At 38.4% G+C, this 23,754-nt stretch overlaps 1 protein-coding gene across 5 annotated transcripts in view; it reads right to left on the bottom strand.

Annotated features, from left to right (window-relative positions):
- The window catches only part of LOC121954421 (neurexin-1a), a 283,197-nt gene extending 278,562 nt beyond the window's left edge, over positions 1–4,635 (bottom strand). For all 5 annotated transcript variants that reach the window (XM_042501908.1, XM_042501911.1, XM_042501913.1 and 2 more), the window contains exons 1-2: positions 4,226–4,635; positions 1,693–3,029 (exon numbers count right to left, since the gene is read on the bottom strand). In XM_042501908.1, coding sequence (XP_042357842.1) covers positions 1,693–2,404 — 712 coding nt within the window. In that variant the 5' untranslated portion in view covers positions 2,405–3,029; positions 4,226–4,635. The remainder of the gene's footprint in view (positions 1–1,692; positions 3,030–4,225) is intronic.
- Between the last annotated feature and the right edge of the window lie 19,119 nt (positions 4,636–23,754).

Here is a 23,754-nt window from a genome sequence, read left to right as displayed (position 1 = left end):
TTCCATTAACTTTTTAACACAAACTTTTACATATGCTGCAATGCAGTTACAGTAATATCCTAAATGGAACACAGCATGTTAGTGCAATAAATTAATAATAATTACAACATAAAAATAAAAACTTGTAACTATATTCTGTTCTCGAAAAGAGCGAGAAACAGAACAAAAATACCAATCCAAGTAAATTTACTGCCACAGTTAATTCTGAATCTAGATATATTCAGGGTGCTTTGATGCAGTATGGCAATACAGCCTGCTATTTCTCACTGATGTGCAGCGCTTTAAATAAACAAAGACTTAATGCTGCCCAACACTGAAAGCCTGTTAGTGAACTACAGCAACAATCATTCACTCTGTCAGTGCATGAGGTTGGTAAAAGACCCGAAGCTCCCTCCCGTTGCAATGACACCATCAACAAAACAGGAATACGGCAGAAAATAAAACATAGCTTGCACAGTGCGAGGAGGACATTCTAATTAGGGTTATTTCATATTTGCCTCAATGACTAATGACAATCAGATGGGAATATCTTATGCTGCAGTCGTAAGATATCCAACACTGGCCTAATGAGCTAATTGTTAATAAAAGATGAATGTGCCTGAATAAAGATACATGAGCATATGAAACGAAATGTAAATTATGCTCTCTATATATTTGTGTTAGAATGAGTCCATTTGAATAAACTTGAAACTTGGATTTTTTTTTTTAAATAACACACACATACACTCACACCCCTCCCCCATCAACGCTCGGCCTGACCAGCAGCCCTGCTCCTCCCCACCACAGCAGTAAACTGCCAACCTGTGGGAAGCTCTGCACTCAATACCCTGAATGCTGATCCACTGTCGCTGCAAACAACACCAACGATGAGAACTAGAAGAGATCCGGATATTTAGAGCACAGTTTTTGGCAACGGCAAGAGTGACACAATTCTCATTATCTCAAAGAACAGCATGTTCTCTTTGTGTATTGATTAGCTGGGTCTCTAGCTTTTTTTACTCTCATGCAATACACAGATGATTGTATTATCTGTTAGAATTATTAAATCAATTAGGACCACAGTTTTGAGGGAAGCCGAGGCTCAGTCGTGCTATAGTTACAGTTTGTTTTTGTTTGAAAACGACATAATAATGGCAGATCATAATGCGGTAAACTTTAAGTATCAATGCGTTAATTACGACACTGTTATCAGCTGATACAAAAACCTCACCCACTTTATATTTTTCTCTCCTCTGTTTCCAACTATAAGAATCCATTGGGTAATTTTTAAGCCAATGACATCATTTATGTTTACTCCATCTGGCTCGTAGATGATTACTTCTACTCTTGCATTTGAAGTAAGCCATTGGAGATGATGTTTCATAGGTCAACCAATCCCCATGGACCTGTTTGATAAGAATGGAAGACACCTTTGGGGATGGAGAACACCTGCATGTTTTACTAATGAGGCCTTGCAGGAGATTCACTCATTACAAACAACTATATTGCAGATCGATGGCACACATGAGAAGACTAAGACAAACATATGGCTTTAGCCAAATAGAGGAGGGGAAATCATTACTTTAGGACTGGATGGTAATTACAATAGGGAACTAGAAACTGTTTAAATCAGTCCATGTTGCAACTGAATGGAAAGGCTACAGAGGACATGTTGTACTGACTGTATGTCTGAACTGAATCCAGATGTCTTACCTTCACTGCAGTCCTTTCCTTGGAACCCCGTCCGAGAGCAGTCACATGTTGGTTCGTCGTTAATCAAACTGCAGACTCCTCCATTTAAGCACATGTTGGCTGAACCGCAGAGGTCCTTTAAGACCCCTTCACTGTTGATCATGACAGACTCCGTGTTGTTGACCTTTATGTCTGTTATCCATCCAGTGAAAGGTAGCTGATCCTTGACTGCAGCCGATGTGAGCCGTAACGCCACGGATCGTAATTCCGGTGGTATACCACCAACAAACAAATGGCTGAAAACAGTCATATCCCGTCTTTTTGACTTCACCTCCACCCATTTCGTCTCATTGTCCACCTTTAGGGTTGTGTTCTTAAAGTTTCTCCTTATCGTGACCGCATGCCATTGGCTGTCGTTGACCGCCGTGTCAGATATGACGGTCGCAGGCTCGGCACAGAAGATCGAGAAACGAAGGCTGAGTTTACCGTTCAATATGAGGAGCTCTAGAAAGTCACAAAATCCCTCGTCGTCGAAGTAAACTAGCAGCCCGTGGGAACTCTTTGTTTTCATATTGAAGCTCATTTCACTTTCACAACACGCATTCCACACTGGAAATCGAGCCCATTGGCCCTCAGCACCTGTAAACTCTAGACAAGTGCCTATTTCTACAAAGCAACAAAAGAGCAGCCCAACCCATATGATATGGGCACCATGTGGCTTTTGTAAAACCATTGTGTGATCAAAAAATCTGTGCAGGTGGACGCGGACTTTTATAGGGCTGAAATTATTTATATGAAGAAATATATTGGGTCGACTGTGAGAGAGTAGACTGGCATAAAAGTGACTGTCTACGTGGATAAACAAGTGTGAGCTGATGCATCATAACACAAAAGGTTAAATGCTATAATATATTTGCATAGCAATAGGGTGGGCCAACACTTATTTCCTGGAGCAAATACCATAACCTCACACTGTCCAGGCCACTGGCCAAAACTCTCACTGTTCGCGCCAAAATAATTTGAACTGTTTAAAGGTCCTCTCTGCCATGGCTATTTAGAGCAAAGTGACAGGGATTCAAATATCCATTGGGCACACTCTGTCTAATTTATGTAATTACGGAACAGTCCCTTCTGGTGCCAGTTAGTGTGTGCACGGTTTCACTTGAGTTGAAATGGCAGCTTTAATCTTCATGTTCATGCCAGCATTCTTTGGCGGGTAACTGGAAGCCTTGCTCGGGGCTTTTCACCCTGCATCCTCTGTAGCAATGAGAAAAAATGCCATATGGAGACACGTTGGCTGATAAGCTCAGCAAAAGAAGCAGTCTGTCTTTCAAGGCAGTCGTCCGTCCAAACGTTCCCTGCAAAAGAAAAGCACATTTAATACAGTATCAGTGCTTTCACCATATCCATTTCCAAATCCACTTTGGCCAAAGCCTCAATCAAAACTCAGAGTTAATACTATGATTGAAGCAGAAGCACAGCCAATCAGGCACTTATATCCAGAGAGGCCTTTGTTGCAACAAACATGAGCCCTATCAATAGATGAATATCAGCAGGGCTTTCCAGGAAGCTTATACAGCAGCACTGGACAGACAGCATCCCTGAATCCACGCGTGACTTCATCTCCAAAAACTGTCTTTTAACATGCATCCTTCCAAGACTGAAAGAGGTGCACATATGCATGCATTGTTAAAAAAACAACAACAGTAAATCATGATACAGCTTGCATCATTATTCGCACCGAGAGGTTCGCCCGAATAAAAACAATTCCTGCAGAGAATCTCAGTCACACCAAAGTAAAAGAAAAAAAGGGCACCGCTGATTTCCAACTCTCATTATTTCTTTTCGGAATATTACTTTTTCCTTACACTCGTCGCAACTTCTGCAGCGGTGGATGACCATCAGCAGCAGCATTCCGATATACAGTCGGCTAATCACTGGCCTGCCCTCTCCTAAAGACCTGACATGAGAAAAAGTGCGTCATTTGATTCACAATGGTTGGTTTGTGTAAGACGAACCAGTCGGGGCTGCCGCTGGGTCTCAGTCAGACCCCCAAAATGTGCTCTTCGTAATATTTGCCTCGTCACTATTTTTTGGGACTATGACAAGGATTTTCCTTCAAAACACCGACGCGTTAAATATTGCAAAAAAAAAAAAAAAAAAAAAGACACACCATAACCTGATTTAAAAAAAACCTCCGCAATTAGTTTGCATTTCAAAGAAAATGCATCGGGTTTACTTAGACACCGCACTTTAAACACACTGAAACATCCCCAGAAACAGCAAATGTGATGAATCCCAGTAACTGATCACCGTGTTAATAAGATATGGGGGTAATCCTCGGCGGAATTTAGCGTTTCGCAGGCTATATTTTGCCTAAAACGGGACATCATCTCACCAATAATACCTTAACATCTTCCCCTGGATGACAGCTGGAAAGGGCGCACTATAATTAGAGTGTTAGTTCATGCTCATATCTGCCGCAATTTTTCAGTCGCTCACAACTATAAAATTCCTTGCAAAAACAGCATGAAGCGTTAGTATTTGTTTTTACCTTTGCGCGTGCACCTTTACTTCTACGGGACCCTAAATAGTTGGCACAAGAGAGGAAAAAAAAACGGTCCTGTAAAGCACGACTTGTCCGTATATTTTCGGTTCTGTTTGAGAGCCTGCACCTCAAATCCACTCTGGCGAAACCTTCACATCAAGATCCGCTTTCAAGTGAATCACAGCATCAGCGAGAGAGAGAGAGAGAGAGAGGGAGAGAGAGCGCGTCGGGTCCCCTTTCACTCTTAACTCCGCTAAAAACCTCACAGGCTTAGTGGTAAAAAAAAAGAAATTACCTTAAATATTCCGATTTCCAAGTTTGTTTCCCTATTTAAAAATGACAAAAAAAACCCAAAAACACAACTAAAAAGAAAATGAAAACCGCCGGATGGAGTAGATGGGCAGCGCGGGACGAAAAATCCAGTTATCTTTGTGGAAGAGAAGGTGCAATCTGGTTTCCCTGTTGAGCTTATCCAGCGACTGTCAGGAGCCACAGACAGAGCGGATCACGTGTCTCTCAGTGATGTCTACCGGGGAGGGGCTGAATGCAGTACCTTGGACAGCGCCTCTGCCTCCACGAGCATCTATCCACGGACATTTATGGCATAGGCAACTTTGGAGATAAGGCTTGTAAAACTGCTGGGGATTGATTAATTGATCCCACTACTGGAGACACCAAAGGCTGAGAAGCAGTCAGAGATGGTCTCTTGGAGCACGGGGTCTTTACTCCAAACTACAACTGCTTCTGTCCCCATATATGTTTATATTATCTGAAAAAATCAATTCTGTTGAATTATTGCAACCCATAGCAAATGTTAGAAATAAAAAACAACCAGCTAAGGGTTTTTCAGTTCAGGGGTTATTATGAGATCCAGCTGAATGATTAAATACTCCAGGGGTGTTTAATGCCCTGTGTTTTTTTTTTTCAAGTATTACACTATTTTTTATGGCATCTTTATGGTACATTGTACATTTATTACCCTCTCCAGTGCCTCTTAGGAGGTCCATACTGTTTTTCTTCATATTGTATAAATCATGAAAGCGACAACCACATACTGTATGTTTTATTTTAGGGGTGTACATTATTGGATTTTTTTCTGATATCCAACATGCCAATATATAATAACTCATTTGGCCAATAACCAGTGCCACTGTTGATATATCCACTTTTTTCCCCTACCTAACTTTTGTGATCACCAAGTATCTTCTGTGGTGGAACTAAAATTATATTATGCAAACACTTATGCATACACCAGCAGATGGAGACATGAAATACAGTGCCTTTCAGTACATATGATATTCATTCATAATGCAAAATAAGAAAAAATACTTCAACACAGGGTTGATTTTTTTTGTACACATTTAATTTTAAAAAGGAAATAAATATATATATATATATGTCATATCGGCAGAATGCGGCATGTTGGATGATATCAATATTTCATTTTAAAGCCAATAACAGCCAATATTGATGACATGCCGATTTTATCATTCATCCCTAGTTTACATACATACTGCATAACCTGTGTTACCTACGTGTTCATATGAGTTTCTGACAACAAAAGATGCATCAATTGGAAAATGTCAATTTTGTTTCAATTTCTTTTTTAAATGTTTCTAGTTATTTTATGAAAATACGTTTCACATTGAAAACTGCTGTATTTATCCAATAAGTACTATTAGCAGAAGAGTTCTAATCACGGATGTCCTCAATCACTGTAATTAGTAAAAATACCAGACTGCTACTTGCCCACATAAATAGCTTCCTTCCAGTAACTACTTTGAGGTTGGAACAATTAACGGACTAAGGCTTTAAGACCAGGATGGGCTGATGACTACAGGATATTGCTATGGTAATCCTCAGGCCAGTGTGTAAAAGTTGGACATGTGAATAAATGAGTAAATGAGCACTTATTCAGTGCATCAACAAGATGTCCTTGTACAAGACTCTTAAAGCTTGAAAAATGAAATACACGGAGCTGCTCAGTGCAAGGAAACACAACAGTGAAATAAAATCATATTATGTTGAGCTCAGACTTTGTTATTTTTGAAATTCATATTTTTGCTGTACACTTATCTGTTCATAGAGTCACTTAAGCCGCTTGATGCTAATTTTGTGCACATTAAAAATGTAAAAGTTTTACCCACTAAGCATACCCGATGTATGTTTCACCCACACAAGGCGGGCCCTGCACCAGGATTTGGAAATTCATGTCTGGTGCAATTGTGGTGCAATCAGTCTTTCAGTTCAGCGGTGAAGAGCAGCCTCGTGTGTTCCATGTGACCAGTAACCTCACACATTTCTAAAAAAGCACAGTGAGACAATGACATTGTTAAGAGGTACAAAATATAAATCTTTTTTTTTTCTATGTAAGGATATTTTAAAACTGTTTTCATCTGTCAACACCATCCTTTAAGAAATTGCTGCGAATCTTGTTAATTCATACATTTTATGCATAACATGCAAGTTTATAATTTCTTCTTGCACCACTGGAAGAGGATACATAAAACAGGGGTTTGGGAGTCATTCACCAGTAAAACTTTGAGCATCAAACACTTAAATTCCTGCATTCTGGTTAATATTTATGCACTAATGTGTGCCTTTTTGCAGCAATTTATGATGCAAATGTTTTTAGTTTTGTCAAAATAAAAGTCCTCTGATACTTTTATGTTCTAATTTGGGGGACAGATGCGCATGTTCTAAATATCGATGAGGATGTGTCCCGTGTCCTCCCTGACATCTACACCTATGATGACATGTATGAATTATCATTGACCATTAAAACTTTGAAGAGTATTAGCTTGTTGGTGTTAGCTGCTAAGTTGCAATTAGCTGATTTTTTGATTTTAGAAGGCAAAGAGACAATAAATGATAGACTGAAGCAGAAGACTTCAAAAGTGGAATAAATGAGAAAACAAAGAAGGCTTGAGAGACGGACTGACTGACAAACAAATTTGTTCAAAATCCCGTTTAAAGAAGTAAACTAAGAAGTAAGCAAGTAAACCTTCAATCCATCAGTGCTCCATCTAGGAAAAACCTAGAAGTCATAACTGCAAACATACAGGGACTGTCTATTGAAAAGGTTAGATACTACGAGGGTTTAAAAAAAACAAACATATTTTTTCAACTTTCGAGGTTACAGAGTTGCTTGTGTCACTATGATGACAGATTGAGGAGAACAGAGAGATAGTGCATTCAAGATTAATAGAAGTCTAAGCTTCCTGGGTTCATACCGGGACAAGATAAGGCAGCTCTTTGTTCATACATTAGTAATCTCTCACTTTCCAAGAGGCTTTAAGTCAAAAGTTTAAAAACATATGGCACTGGAATCAGTCAATTTTCTTGAGTCACTCATCAATGCAAAATATGCAAGCAAAGAAAATTGTACTTCAAATCAGCCGTTTCTCTTTTTGCTTCTTCTGCTGCGGCTGCTTTTCTCCTTTAATTACTGGATCTCAGAAATATTCCAGATGAGTTCTGAAATGTCAAAATTAAGTATTTTATCAATGGAAAAAAATGGGGGAAAAAATCTATCCACTAACTTTCACTCCACCTGTAAACTTTATCAAAATAATCAGGTACAAAATAATTCAGTTAAATAAATACAATTCTTTGAACTCCTACATACTCCTTTTTGTGTACCACCTTTGTGGACAGTGGATACAAGTGACTCATCCTCATCCCCACTGTAAGGAAATGACTTTAACTCAGCCACCACTGGACACACAGTTTAAGGATGCTGCACGTATTTGACCAAATCAGCTATGACTTTTTTGACCTTTTGGGGTTCGCAAAACAATTGGCTCCTCTGCCAGGCTCTTTGCGGCGCAGGCTAAACACATCCTGGCTGCTCTACTGAATGCACAGAGACGAAATTTATATTGATTTTTTTATCTGACTTCAGGTAAATCAAATACATTTAACTTAAATGTTGGGCTATTTTTTAGTGCAAAAACAGAGATGAATAAGGACCATAACAGGCACATCATGGGTTCTTGTGAGACAAGATGCATATTGTTTTGACCATCAAACATGTTTTAAGAATAGATTAAAGCCTTATTCACTTGACAGCGGCATGAGTTTCATGCATGAATGCATCGTAGATCAGGGGAATGTGTGGTAATGTATGAAATTTACATGAATTAAAGGACTAAGATAAACAAATGTATTTGAGCATGATAGGGAAGATTTCCAGCCTAATTCATTTCTGGTTATCTAAGGTCTGCATTTGGTAACCGTGGTAACACAAAAGCATTTTAGCTGCACTCAGAAAGTCGAACAGGGGATAAAAGAGTTTTTGTCAGCTCCTCATTAAAATGTAAGTGCTACTCACACTCTTAGACATCTACCAAGTCCATACCTCTGTCTTTTCCTCTTTTTCTACCCATCCATCATTTATAACAGATGAAGTCCAACTGCAGTCTTTACTGATACTAGTGACCGATTATACTAATAGCAATTTCACATTTTTAGCCAGGGAATATTCTGAAATAATAACTGCTGTTGGCAATTTTGATCATATTAGCTGAAACCCAACTAAGGTAACTCAAGCTTGATGAGTTGAAAATTGCTCGTCTAGGGCATGTGCCAAACAAGTTTCTGGCTTATGGGTTTACTTCAGGGGTATGTGGCCCACTGAGTATGCACGGTAATGTTTGTCTCATTGGCTGCGCCCGTGAGTTTCTGCTCGGCTCATAGACTTTACAGGGTGATGATATCAGGGATTTTTCAATCTCTTTCTCTGCTCAAGGAAATTTTCACAAATATAAACCCCCTATGGATCAAAGATTGATAACAAGAAGAGTCATAATTTATCCAGTTTGCAGTTCAAGGTTTTAAAGATGTCTTACTGAGAATGGTGGTCTATGGGGAAAATGCTTTTTGGGCCACAGACGATTCTTTTGCTGCAATATTGCAAGTTGCCACTGGGAAAATATAGGAAGCAAGGCTGAGCAGTGCTGGGGGCTGGGAACCATGTTGTTCTACATATGCCAAGAATGAACAAACCAAACACTGGCTCTGGAAAGGGCCGTCTTTTGCGTTTTCTGTGTCAGTCACTGTAGTATTCCTACGTGCTTGGTACACAGGAGAGGTGCCATATCTGCAACCTCGATGCTAGATGCCAAAAAAGACATTTAAACATGCACTTAACACACAGTACATGTTACCAGGCTTAAAGACTGAAAATAAAGCTACATGATCCAGGTAAAAAACCTCTGCAAATGATGATCCATGTAGAAGACAGGGAATAAAAAATACTTCATCTTACATCTTATGTAACATAACCCTGAGTGGCTGCTTAGCTTACATATTTTGAACAAGCAAGACAGTGGTTCAATTTATGCTGTATTGTTTAAAAGTGGTATGCTTCCATTTTCACCTTAGAAAAGAGTGAGTGAATGAAGACTACTGTCAGCCACACAATCAATTTTCAGTTTCATGTTAATTTTAGTTTCAACATGTCAGTTAACAGTTATGTGCAAGCACACGATTCTGCGTGAACATTTCTTATTTGGCTGCCAAGATAAAAACGTATAACTCGAGGAAAATGTGTTGGGCAGAAACATATGTGAATGGACCTTGGTATTATTGAACTGTTTCTTAAACCAGGCAGTGGATCTTCTAAAGGCCCACAGGAACACAGAACTGTAAGCAATATTCTCCCAAGCTAATTTATCTTTCCCAGACTAATTTAAGAAACTGTATTTACTCATTTTTTTGAACTTCCTGCACAAGGACATTACTTTCCTCTTGGGTGAAAGTTTTCTGGCAGACAAACTACTCTCCTTCATGTCAGACACCCCCTCAGTGGAGAGTATTCTTCAATGGTAAAAAAAAAATAAAAAATGAGGATATAATTGGCTAATTTTCACAATTGGAGGCTCTGTATTTTCTTCTCACGAATAATACATTTTAGGTGTTAGGGTTTCAATTTCTGCAGCAGCCGCTTTTACACTGTATTTTGAATAATATATTGAATAATAATATAATATTAAGCAGCTACACCACACTGCTGTTCTGTATACAGGGTGCTAACACTGAATTGGGAAGCATTCCATATTTAGGCAAGCAGCAGCGCTATGAAAAGGGCCGAATTGATGTCTGTTTGAAAAAGTGCTAGACAGCAGGACAGGACAGGTGAAGTGGCGTAAGGTAGTTACAGTGTGCCCCAATGAATGCTGCTATGACAGGTCCTACTTCCCAAAACTAGCTACTATACATCATAAAGTCCTGTCATATGATCAAATAGTTTCTTTATACTTAAAACCTTTGAAACCTGGATTAACATCAGTTTTCTTGTGCTGCGTTTAAACGCCTGTCACAAGTATTAAAACCTTTGGACCTTGAGAAAATTGCTTTGCTTACTTTTGAAAACACGAGGGGGAAAAATTGAGCAACTTAGCAAGAAATATCCCAAAAATTGAAAGAAATTAGTAGATTAAGATTTTTTTTTTCAGAGACAGGGGGAAAAGTCCAGAAAATCTAAGTTACAATTATCATAATAACATATTTAAAATTATGTACATGAATTATTTTAATTTTTAAGAATTTTTTCAAGTCATTTCCATTTTTAAAATTCCTTTCCTTCTACCCCTTTTTGCTCATTTTTAGGGTTTTTTTGTTTTGTTTTGAAAATTTCTTGCAGGTTTTTTTTCTAGGACTAACAACAGAGTAAAAGAAACAAGAATTTCCCCTAAGAGATTATTGAAGTATGTTCTGTTTTACAAAAAAAAATGAAAATCATGATGGAGACATTCCTTTTCAAATGCACATATATATATATCAAATAGCGCTGACTCGTAACTCTCCCACTCTCACAAGTGTCTGTTCTCCACCAAACAACCCCTATTGAAAAAGGCTAGTGTTTATGTGACTTTGGAATAAACACCTTTAAATGTAATGATTCCAGTTTTTAAATCCAAATTTGAATAAGGATTACTAATTAATTAATTTCCTTCTGCTTTCTCTCGTTGAGCTGAGGTGGTGGCAGAGGGGTTTAGTTTCAGAATTGGCTGTGGGGGGAGAGCCAAGGTTGCTGAGCCAGGCAGCCAGCACAGCTGCATGTTATCAGGCTGATTAGCAGCCATGTGCTTACTCTCTTGGTTTTAGTTAGGCTTCTAATAAAAGACACACATACAACTGACAAAAACAAGAGGAGCTGGCAAACATGGACTTACAGTCGAGTTTAGTAACATACACTGTAATACCTGTCCATGCATTTCAGTTCACGCCGCACACGTATACCGTCATACATGGTATAACACAGTGGAATTTTAGGAAGGTATGAAACATAACATTATGCCCGAGCCTAGATCTATCTCCTATTCATGTGTTCCTCCCTCTCCTGTTCATGGATGAACGCTTTCTTCTGGTCACCTGTCAACCACTCAGTGTGGACATAGTGAAATAAATGATTTATCCATGAAACTTAATGTCATCCATAGCAACTGGGTTATACCCCAACGCTTCTCGTAGCTTTGAAATTCTCTTTTTTAATTAAAGTTCTTCTCAGCAGCTTTGTGAAATATCCTTGAAATCAAAAAAATCAATTTGGAAATGAGAGTATTGTCTATTACGGATCAAAATAATTTGACTATCTGGATTTTCGTTTGATAGAAACACACGGAAATGAGGCTATAGTCTATGCAGAGTTTTGCTTTTTTTAAAATCTGTGATGAGCGTGTTATTTCAGGGTAACTAAACCAGAGGAGGCTCGGATGAATGGCTTCTGTCTTGGGCCGTTTATTGGCTGAATTTCACAAGCTGCAATAGACACAAACATTTGAATGCACTGATTAAAATGTTCAGATTAAAGCAGCTATAGTATTATTTTTTAAGTTCAGTTTGACATTAACAATCCAGCTTGTCTTCTTCCCAGAGGTCTTTTGATGTTAAAGCTAAGTATCGTTCCATAACAATGGAAGCACGCTGTGCAGGGAAACATTTACTGAAAAGACACAGATTGTCTTTTTAACAAATGTACCCACCATATCTGAGTCCTCGTCCCTCTAAAGCAGCCACATTTGTTTCATGAGAGCTTCACCACTCACCAGCTGGGACCATTTCTCGCTCCCTATTGAGAGCGTCTGTATCCCCTAGATTAAAGCTGATTGAATTTAGAAATCTGTATCATTACAGTTATTAGATTAGGAGAAAGGGAAAGGGACATTGCAACTCTGAATTTCATTTCAGAGGAATTAATGAAACGTAGGATTGTGGTCCGCAAAGAGCTGGTCACATGTCCAGCCTGAATGAGCTTACTGATTGTATTGACTTATACATAATGACCCCACTGAAGATGCATGAGGAAAGCATTAACATGCCAAAAATCTGATTAAAACCTCGATTTCAAACGTTGAGCAAACAGTCTGGAACAAATTGCTTCACTCCTTATTGACAATGGATACAGGAATTATTGAATGAATTGATTTTTGACTCTTTCTGTTTTTCTCACAGTATTTGCATTTATTTGTTGGTCAGTACTTTTTCATTTTGTTTCTATTATCCATGTCTTAAGTTTCCCTAGAACTGGTCTAACATTTTTATTTTATCAACACAAAATGTTGATAGTTTTTTGGCTCCAGCATAGACATGTTTATTATACGGTGGTGGATCTTCCTATAAGACACATTAAAACTGAGAGCACCACCCAGAGGGGAATGCTAATTTTACCCCCTTTACCTGCCCAATGCAATAATGGGAAAATACCGTCTGTCTCTATCCAAGCAGCACTCAAACATCGTTCAAAATATAGACAGCGCTGAGTTTGAAGGAGAGACTGAAGTGACTTTGAACGTAACACACCAGTAAAACATAAACGCGCAAACACACAAACACACACATAATGTCCCATTATTCTCTATATCCATTCTGTGCAATAACCATAACAATAGCCATTTTGTGCAATAATGTGCTTTCTTCTGTGTGATAACGATGGGTAATTTCTACCCCATTTTAAAGTATTTAGCCCTTTAGTTATTGTATGTGTGCCTCATATTTTATTGGTTTGTGTTGTTTACATTTTTAATACTTGCACTAGTAGCACTTTCAAATTTTGCTGTACAATGACAATAAAGGCTTTCTATTCTATTCTATTCTACGAAGGGTATGACATGCAAAAGACAAGTTCAGAGTCTCGTTATTTAAGTTATCACAGTATATATCTCTACAAGTGTATCAGCTTAGAGGTATCAGTGTATCACCCTGTGTATAACATTGCTGACAAAGGTCAGCATAGTCAGCTGGGCTTGCTATTGGTCAGTGGTGTAAATTAAAGGGTCAAGGTTCACCAAAAATTGCCCTGATTTCAATGGAATGAATGGTAATCACAGCAAAATTTGGCTGTCTAAGATGCTGTTCCACAGGTGTGAAAACAAGGTACTAAGATTATGTTGCCAAAAAGCAATACACAGACGAGACCAACTGTCACCAAACAAAACAAGCTTTGCATCATTTGAAGGATGTCACAAAAAAAAATCTACACATGGGGGCTTTGAATTCATTTTTCATATTTTCAGTGGCTGTGTTTCCAAGTAGCCTCAGATATTCTCAGTCAACCATTACTCGACTTGGACTGGAACAGAACAGAAGCCTCAATGACAGTCAGATGTCAGAGCTGAGGTGAATGCTTTATGTGTCAAGGTGTCAAGTATCTCTTCTCTAACGCTGGTATCAATGCGTGTGCTAGAAACCAGTTTAAACAGCTTTCAGATGTGTCTTGGTGCGTTTTAGAGCACCCCTCTTTAAACACTGTTTTTTTAATAGATCATTCTTGTATAATACTGGGGTTCGTCTGGGGTGCATCGCTCCCCTTGGACCTGAAATCTCAGCATAGCAAATCCAGTTCACAGCATTATCCTTGAATCCTACGTATTCAATCTTCATGCAAGGCCACTTGGGTCCAGCAGTTCCCAACAAACTGAGGAATTTCCTCCTGAAAGATCGGGTCAGTAGATCGCACATGATGATCTCAGGCAGCACAGTGCTCCTGTATTCATGTAAGATGAAAGATTGATTTCCCTCTCGCAGGTATTCACCCCCTTCTATGGGCACTATTCATGAGATCATCAGTCCGTGTTGCTTTTAAACATGTAACCAACTGTTTACCTGCAGTATCTGTCTGTGTGTGAGCATGTGCATAATTCCTACACACTTTCTATTGAGTAATGGGTTTGAAAAATAATCCTCAAAGGCACTGGCCAAACTTTGACCTTGGTCATACCAAGAAATGGGCATTTATACTTAGTGAAGCATGCTGCTTCACTCCTTATTTTTCATATCTTGTTTCTTGAGGTGAAGCCCTCAAGGGATTAATTGCACACAAGAGCATCTCCTAGAGACGAGTACTTTACAAATCACTACAACGGATGCTTTGTTCAGTCTAAAAATGGACTTGCTTGCTTTTTACCAAATGGATTATTATTGCTTATTGTTCACAAGGTGTTATTTCATGTTTCTGTGACCTTTAGAACATCTTATCAAACTCCCTCCACACAAGATTAGCATCTCTATGGTTATGATTCAATCTCAGTTTATTTCAGACTTTACTGAACTGTGAGTTTTATACATCAGCTAAACTTGGCAAAGTTCATGAGATCAGTGTGCGCTGGAAAGGGAGTTACAAAGGAGCAGCCATATCACTGGCCAGTATCTGTAAAGCATATGATAATGTGGAATAATATTCATTGGAGTGCAAGCTGGTGTGAAATGGCCTGATAAAAGGAGAATGTTGACACACCTGCTGATCACAAATAGTAATCCCAGCATTTTATGGCAGCTTCTTTGCCTTATCGTTTGGGATTGTCAGTGCCATTGCCATAGAAAAGGCTTTTTACTACATACAGACTCAGCAACCCCAAAATAGCAAAAAAAACAAAAAAAAACAGCATGGGATGGACACACACACACGCAAGCACAATTTAAATGATATTTCATAGCATACTAAAAGTGATTTTAAAATAAAACCCCAAATTCCATCAGGACCGTTTTTGTCACTAAAATTAACTTACACTATGGATTTGATATGAATTTACCATTACCTGTATCGTTCTCTGTTCAACCAACTCAATTATCTGTATTTGTGTCTGTACCCGTAATGGGTGGAGTTTTAACCAAAGGTGGGTGTGGCTTACAATGGCTTTGTCTGCTCCTGATATGGTGATCCTTCATTCATCACGGTGTGGATATTGACAAATTTTACTTGGATGACCCCATGAAAAGTACAATATCTGATATCCATTTCATTTCATCATTTTTAACTCAGCTCAACCATACACTATGTATAAATTACAACATTATGTTATGTACTTCACCTACAGTTATGCAAATAAATTAAAGCCACAATGAATGTGGGAACCTGATTTTGTGGACCCACAAAATGTTTGTTTTCTTGTTTTATACCCAAATGAGCTTTACTCTATTGTAGTATTGCCAATTCTGAAATAGCATTCCCTGCTCTCTGTGTCATCTAGGTCATCTTTACCATTTCATCATCTATGGAGCAGTTCATGACTTAATACTTGATGACATCACAAATTAAATTTTTTGCACTGTCGTCTTTGGATTAAAGAGAAAGTTGTTGATGTTTACTAATATTTTCTTTCTTAAACTTTAGGAATTACATGTATGCATTTTGAAAATGGGCATAGTTCCTCTTCAAGAAAAAAAATCATGAGGGTACACACAGTAAATAGCCAAATGCAAAACTGTCACCTGCTGTCATCAGGTGCTGTATCTCATTTATGAGAATAACAGAACGCCTTTGAGTCACTGTAGCTGTCAGCTGACAAGTCACCAGCGTTTCTCTTTTGCATTCAACATGTGCCGTGGGATGTGCGTACTTTTGGGTAACTCAAGGATTCTACATGACTTGTTATATTTTAATACAGGTTATCAGCACTCTACAAATTATATTTTTGACTTTCCTATTCCTTGAATTTATATCTTTCACTCTCTTCACTTGTCTAACACTGCTATTTTTTTCCAAACCATGGCGTCTAGAGGCTTTTTAATACATTATTGATTTGAAACATCACATCCTAAAGATTTTCAAAACAATGTGTTAAAAGCAGCCTGCTGTCACTGTGATTCAAAAACGACTCAGCGGCAGTGTTGTGAGTGGAGTGCGGTGATAAAGGGACGACCAGGCAGACACACTCTGAATAAGTGATTAATGGCCACGGAGCTCTATTGTTCTTGTGCTTAAAGATTTCTTGTCTTTCACTTCATTAAACAGTTAGATCAAGTGGTTTCTCAACAGAGAGCTGTTTTGAAATGCACACGGTTGGAGCGATGCCCGCTGTCTAAATGTATATGACACTGTGGCTGAGGACGAGAGATAAATCTGTGAGTAAATTAAATGAATGTACGCTTGTAATCCAATTCTAAAGTGATTTCTTCTCTCATTGTACTAACAACACATTTGTTATATAGTGATGGAGCAATTTCCACTATGCAGGACACAGATGCCCTAGTGCTCTCTCAAGATCACTGATAGTTAAACTCACCCATCACACTGGGGTGATATCATTTTAGGAAATAGCTGTATTAACCTCAGTATTGCCTATGTCACATAAACCGTATTCTCTAGTAGTAATTGTATAAGAAGGGAAGAACTAACTCATTTAGCCTCTCAGGGTTTCAAAGACATCAGATTTTTCATGCAGAACAAAGTATCAGTGAAGCATTCACTCAAGTGGGCCGTGAGTCGACCCTGGATCTTTTCAGGGGCAGCTGCTGAGAGAGTGTTCATCTGGTGGTTAGAATTCCTCAATGTAACTAAGACCATGAAACCGACTCATCAAGACCTCGCCACTCCTGTTCAGGAGCCCTGTGGTTATAGCAATAGCACTTCACTCATTTAGCATGCATTACATAGCATTTTGTGGTCATGGCAGACGTGTGGACCAAAGTCACATGACTTGGACTCAAGTCACAAATTTGTTGACTTTAGAATCCGTCTGACAAAATCAAAACAGACTCGCAACTCAACTTGGACTTAAACACGAATGACTTGCGGCTTCAACTGGACTTGAGCCTTTGGACTTGAAAATAGATAACGTTCCCTAAACCCAAAGACTAAAAAGTATGTTACTTTAAAAAGTGTGCCAAGAATAAATTCATTTCCTTAATCATCATTAACGCTCTTCATTCCCAGCAAATTGACACTTACTCTCCCAGATCCACCCTTAACCAATAACAAAGCATCCAATCGAGTCGGAAAAGAGAACCTTGAAGAGCTAAACTTATGTTACTAATAGTCAAATGCCAAAAATAACACTAAAGATAAGATCATTTGAGTACAAAAACTAAGCAGCGGTCAACAGAAAAACAATCTGCAGTTTGCATTATGTGCAGTTCAAAAGTACAGATGGAGACGCAACAACTTTCAACTACGTTCAACATTTGAAATTGCTTAAAGAACAGTAAATATAGGCTAACACAGTTAGCAAGCTAATGCTAAAGTAACATTAATACTCTGTTGTCAAAACAAACAGTCTTGATCTTGAGGTTTACATTAAAAGCACTGACTTTTTTCACACTGAAAAAAATAATTCCAGAAAAAAACATTGGCTTGTTTTTTTTTTCTTTTGTTTTTTTACAGTTTTTCATCTAGGTCTCTCACATATACTGTGAGCACTACTTACATAAAACATTCAGAGCATTTGGACCCTTTCCTGCTACAGTGATGACTGCTGAGAACTTGTTCTCCGAGCTCAAGATAATTTATTATAAACAATTTGAGCATCACCATGGGACCAGAGATTCAGAGTGCATCGGCCAGATGGTCAGCTGAGAGAAAAAGTTGGACCTTGGGTACACTTGATGACTTAGCACTGTGCATTGCTCTGGTGCCCTTCAATATGGTGTGTACATTAACAGCAGACTTCTATAGTTACAGGGGTTAAGAGTTTGTGATGCAAACTCATTAGACAAGATGGCTATGTATGTTACAAGTATTATACAGGCCTCAGTAGTGATCCTTTACTGTAATCCAAAAAGCAGTTAAAGGCTTCTAGTCCAAAGTATCACATGGTGCGTATGTGTGATTGAGAGAAGCCATTTGGGTGTTTTGCAGCCAAGTCCACTGATGACAACAAATCTTAATAGTATGTTAGCATGCGCATAAACAGATTCATGCAACACCCCAAAAATGCTCATACTGAACCTCTAGCATAAGAAAGGATGTAGATAGAGGTTCTAGTATTGTTAACATGAGGTCAGCTGAGCTGTCTTGTCATTGCTATTGTGAGGCAAACAGACTTAGTCACCCGTGGGCCAGCGGGATTGCTTCTTATCAGCCTAAATTCTTTTCTCTCTTGGATTAATGCAGAAATTACTTTTACATGCCTCAATAACCCAATGCATTAACGAAGAGACTTAACTTTTTGTCGGTTGAAGATAGGCCAATAAAAAACCAACTAATGATGAGGCATGTAGAAAGGACGGTGCTCCTAAAACTATTTAAACCTCCATAAGTAAACCTCAGGAGAGAGGACATTCAAAGGGCAATCACTTGGAAAAAGTCTAAACAACAACACGGAAATGATTTGGCCTAGAGGGCTCAACTAAAGCCCATTAATGTATTCTCTCACTGAACCCCTTTTAAGTAGAAACAGATTTAAAACCTTTTCAGACATAGTGGTCACTACACTGGGCAGCAATTCAAAAGCTGTTTTCTTGCACATGCATGGGTTTTGATGGTAAAGCTGCACATCTGCCATGACAGCCGAACCTAGTGCGTCACCACAAACACTCCCACAGTCGTGCAAGCTGCTGTAAGTGCAACACAAGTTTTTCAGAAACCAAGATGGCCAACGAGAGGCTGAGGTGTCGAGAGCAAGGAGCAACGCTTTACATTTCATTGAATTCAGTATTTAAATATGTGAACACCTTAGTTTACCATTATAAAATAAATAACATATGATTTTATAGTTTTCACATACTAGATCATTTTATTCACCAGTTTTAATACATATTTCTTGAGTTAAAAACTCAAGCACATGTTGTCCACCCGAGTGAAAATGTGAAAAACTCATTGAAAAATGCATGTTAAAAAAATAATTCTTGCCTAAAGAGGAATAAAAACACATTGAGAAATAAGTCCTGACTAAGATTGTCATAATTCATGCAAGAATGGAAAAAGTCAAGCAGCTCAAAATGCATTAAGTGTAGTCCTGAAATTGATATAGCATAATAATTTGCTTCAAAGATTAAAGCGAGTAGTGATTTCATAATTCAGAGCTTACTTGTACTCTAAGCACACGATCGAGCTACAATTAAAAGAGTTAAACAGCTGCAAGGTAAAGGCTGGTTGCTTCCACGTGTCTGCTCCTGACAGGAAGAAAAATCAGCCGATTCACAGCCATCTTACTCCCCTGTCCTTTCTTTGGGGAAGGGAAGAGGACCGCCTCATTCTGTGGTTTCGTCAAACTGCCAACCAGGGCCCAGGAACACACTTCATTAACCACTCCTATGGCAGAGGATGGTGGCTTTTCCAGACAGCAAGCACAAATCTGAAGTCTTTGGAAGACCACAATGCATTACACTGAATAGGCTTGTCACTCCTGCCCAGGTTCATTTCCTTTTAAGTGTGAGCTTGAGTCAATCAAAGGAAATGAGCTGAGAAACCCTGCCCATTATTTATCAGTTTATCCACTGAGGTTGTTTCATCACCACCCCTCAACATGTCACACACTATAGCAAAGGTAGATGAGTGAGAAAATATATTTAGCCTTAGAAAAGCACACGTATTAGCCAGGCATAGCAGCTCAGGGTAAAATATGTTCTTCATTTAGGGACATCTAGCCTCGTGCAAGAACCACCAGCAAGAACAGAATCCTTCTTAAGCAGCAAGTATGAAAGATTTAAGAGAATTTGTTGCATTCAAAAATGTTCTTGAAGTTATAATTAACTCTTCGGTATGAATGAAATTCACAAGGGCTCTCATCGCAAAAACAAAATTAAAAAAAAAAGTCAATAAAGTAAATAAGCAAAATCAATATTTTGCCTCACATCTAAGTCATGCAACACTCCTCTCCATGAAGTCATTTTTGGTATATTATTAAAAGTCAAACCCTTCCCTCTGTTTCTAGGTCTCTGTACAGCACTGCTCAGATGACATGTTGTTGAACTGTTAACGTTTATTCAGTTATAATTATCATATATTTGTTTTTTTTTTTAAATCAGGTTACTCAATACAGCTTCTTGTTATGCATTTGTCTGCAGATTTTTGAACAGCGGGACTTGAAGCTGCATTGTATAAAATTCCCTCTTATTTTTGGCAAACATTTTTTCAACACTTGTGAAGAAACAAGCAGCCTTACCCATTGTTCAGAACAAAACAGACCTGTGATAAAACAATGCAAGGGACCCAGGGGCATGTTTCATCAGGTACAAATACAACACAGGAAGTAGTAACAGATACATGACATTGAGGCCCCTCAACTTTGGAAGGAGATAAGGCTTCTAAATCACTTCTTAAAACTCACTTTTACAGACCTGCATCTATGTGATGTCACCTTTATTTATGTTTCTTTATATATTCATTATCTCTCTTCCTTTATTCATTCATTTTGCTGCTCTTACTCTATTTAGCCAATCCATGTCCTTCTTATGTCCTGTTCTTACCATCTTTTCACGTTTTAATTTACTTGTTCATCCATCTTTTATTCTTCTGTTTTATCTTCTAATGTTTGTTTTATCCTCACTGATATGATGCTGTCTTCTTATATTATTTTTTTCTATTATTTTTATCGTCTTTTATTGCATTTGTTTATATTTTCTCAAATTTGATTCCCTTAGTGCTTTAACTGGATTTCAAGATCTGCCTGTTTTATCACTTTTATTCTTTTCGTTTGCTTTATTCTTGTTGACATTTGTATATGCATTTTGTTCTTGCTTTTTGTTTGACTTTTACAGACCTTTCTCTGTTTGGCATGTTTGTTAATGTTTATTTTATTATTTCCTGAGTTCCTGCCTTTGCGTTATTTGTCTTAGTATTATGATTATTATTATTATCATCAGTATTGAAGGCTTGTTTAATTTTAAAACATACTAAACAGTAGAAATACTGCATTCACGTAACAAAGTACTCAACAAGATTCGCTTGGCCACTGCAGCATCTCGTGGGATGATGTTGCATTGCATTGTGACAAAAACTGAACCAGGTTCAACTTCTTTGTCGGACAAACCACAACTGACTTCACTCACAAATGAGTAAGGCAGCTGCGTTTTTTTCATGCTGGGCTGAAGTTGATGAAACTGTGGGCACTCTTAATACTGTTGTTGAAAATTACAGGTACATCTTTAACCATTAAATAGTATGTTTCAGACAAATTGTAGTCCTCGAAATTGGTCTTGGTCTGGACACCACTTTTTACAGATCCTCGTCACGTCTCGGACACAACTGCATTCTTACTCAGTCTTCTTTCTGTCTCAGACAAAGAGGTCTCTGGTCAAAACCACAATTGCAGGGATATCGCTATATCGCCTTTGCAAAAAAAAGGAGCGTCGAATAAAGATTATTAAGCTGATTTCAGCTCTTAATTGTTTTTTGTTTGTTGGCTTATGGGAAAGAAAGAAGGATTCCCATCCATAAAATAAGCCTCTCCTATGCCTTTTGATTATTTCATAAAGTCTAATCTCATGGCATACTATTATATATAATATACATACACACACACACACACACATACACACACACACACACACACACACAGTATATATCATGTGGTAATAAACAGGTGAATGAAGAGGGATCCTCATTGTTTTCTGTGGGTGTTTTTATGGGAATATGGATCATTCAGATAAATTTGAGGAGTGCCTTTGTTTAGCATGTCCTACATTTATCATAAGTGTGTTATGCAGTGAGGAACTCACACTGATCTGGTCTTGGCCTTGACTCTAACTCGCCCTGCCTCAGTCTTTGACTTGATTTGATCTTGGCCCTGAAAGTCCTGGCTTCATCTTGGTCTCAATAAACTCTTGTCTTGGTCATGACTTGGTCTCAGCTGGTGCTCTTGACTACAACACCGGTGCTGCTACAAACACTATCTCAACCTTTCAGCATATCTAGCAATGAGCTAACTTACTGAGGCACAGGCTGCGTTAAATAGAAGAAAATATTGCCAAAATGATGGCTTGGAAAATGGGCATTTGTATTCATGAGGTATATCTTCTAGGCAGTCAATATGCTTTCTGAAGTTAGTTAGCTAACTGGCTTGATTTCTTTCAAAAACATTGGAAGAAGGAAATGACCAACAAAGGACAAATGACCCCCCCAACCCCCACAGAAATAAACCCAAAACAAACAAACTAAGAATTAGTAAAAACTGCAAGAAAACTGTAACATAATTAAAAACATGTAATAATGATAGTTAATAACACATATAGTTTTTCCCTTGCTCTTTTCTGTAGACATTTCCCCTAGCTTTTTAAAAATCATTTTCTAAATCCACAGTGATGTTGCTTCAGGTTTCAAAGGGTTAACCTCAACATGGTCTTATATTTTCAGTTTGAAGGGTCGGGGAGGTTGATCAAGCTAATGATGTGCACCTCTTGATGAACAGGTGGCATTCAAGTCAAGAGTATGAATCCAAACACTTGAAGGAGCAAGCGTCACAGAAAAATGTGAGCGGTTTAAGACAAGAATACGACAATCTTCTTGCATGAGGCCAACTGAGTCCCACATGCAGACTCTGCGTACCTGTCTAACTCTTTCCCTATTGTCCGGACTTGTGCAAAGATTGGAGCTGAGTACTTGAATAATAACGGTATCATGTACACCACGCCAATGGGGCGCTCTGTCTCATTTGTATGGTCATTATTCACAGTAATTTCAACGATCCTCCACAGCATCCTCAATTAAATGATTATTCATTCATTTATTTTCAGTTATTCACTGGCACTCTCTTTTTGCTGCTAATTATTGCTGCCCTATCTGGCATTGCTAAGGGAGGTGAGGGGGAAGCGGGTGGGATTTTAATGATTTCTGAAGAGCCTCACTGTTTGAGTCTTTGAAAACACAAATCTGACTAAGACTGTACTGTATATGCAACCTCACCATCATTGCTCCATATATTCCATTTTACAGCATTAATGTTTGATGTAAACATAAAGCATGAGTGGTAATTCTTCTCTCAGTGTGGACTTAATGGCACAAGCCTTCTTTGCAATGCATGTAATGGCAGCTAGTCCTATTGTTTCAAGAGGGGAATGAGTACAATAAAAGCAAAGCCACAATTCATGCTCTCACAAACACTACACAGTTACGCCCATAGCACAAGTAAGCATCTCAGTCCATTTAGGTCCTCTTTATTCATACCAAGTACATACTCTTATTCTCACATTTATTCTCTTTCTGCCTCACCAAATCACGTCAGTGTCTCAAAGCCTAGTGGTTGTTTCTTATAAATGATTTTTTTTCTCAGAAAACTAGGGTTATACACAATCTGTCATTCTCTGACAGGTCATTCTCAAGCATACAAGAACATGGGGCCTCTTAATACTTTTGTTGAAAATGACAGGTAAATCCT

This window comes from Plectropomus leopardus, chromosome 15 (genome assembly GCF_008729295.1).
Source record: "Plectropomus leopardus isolate mb chromosome 15, YSFRI_Pleo_2.0, whole genome shotgun sequence".
Taxonomy (NCBI): Eukaryota; Metazoa; Chordata; class Actinopteri; order Perciformes; family Serranidae; genus Plectropomus; species Plectropomus leopardus.
This window is presented reverse-complemented; position numbering and strand designations above follow the sequence as displayed.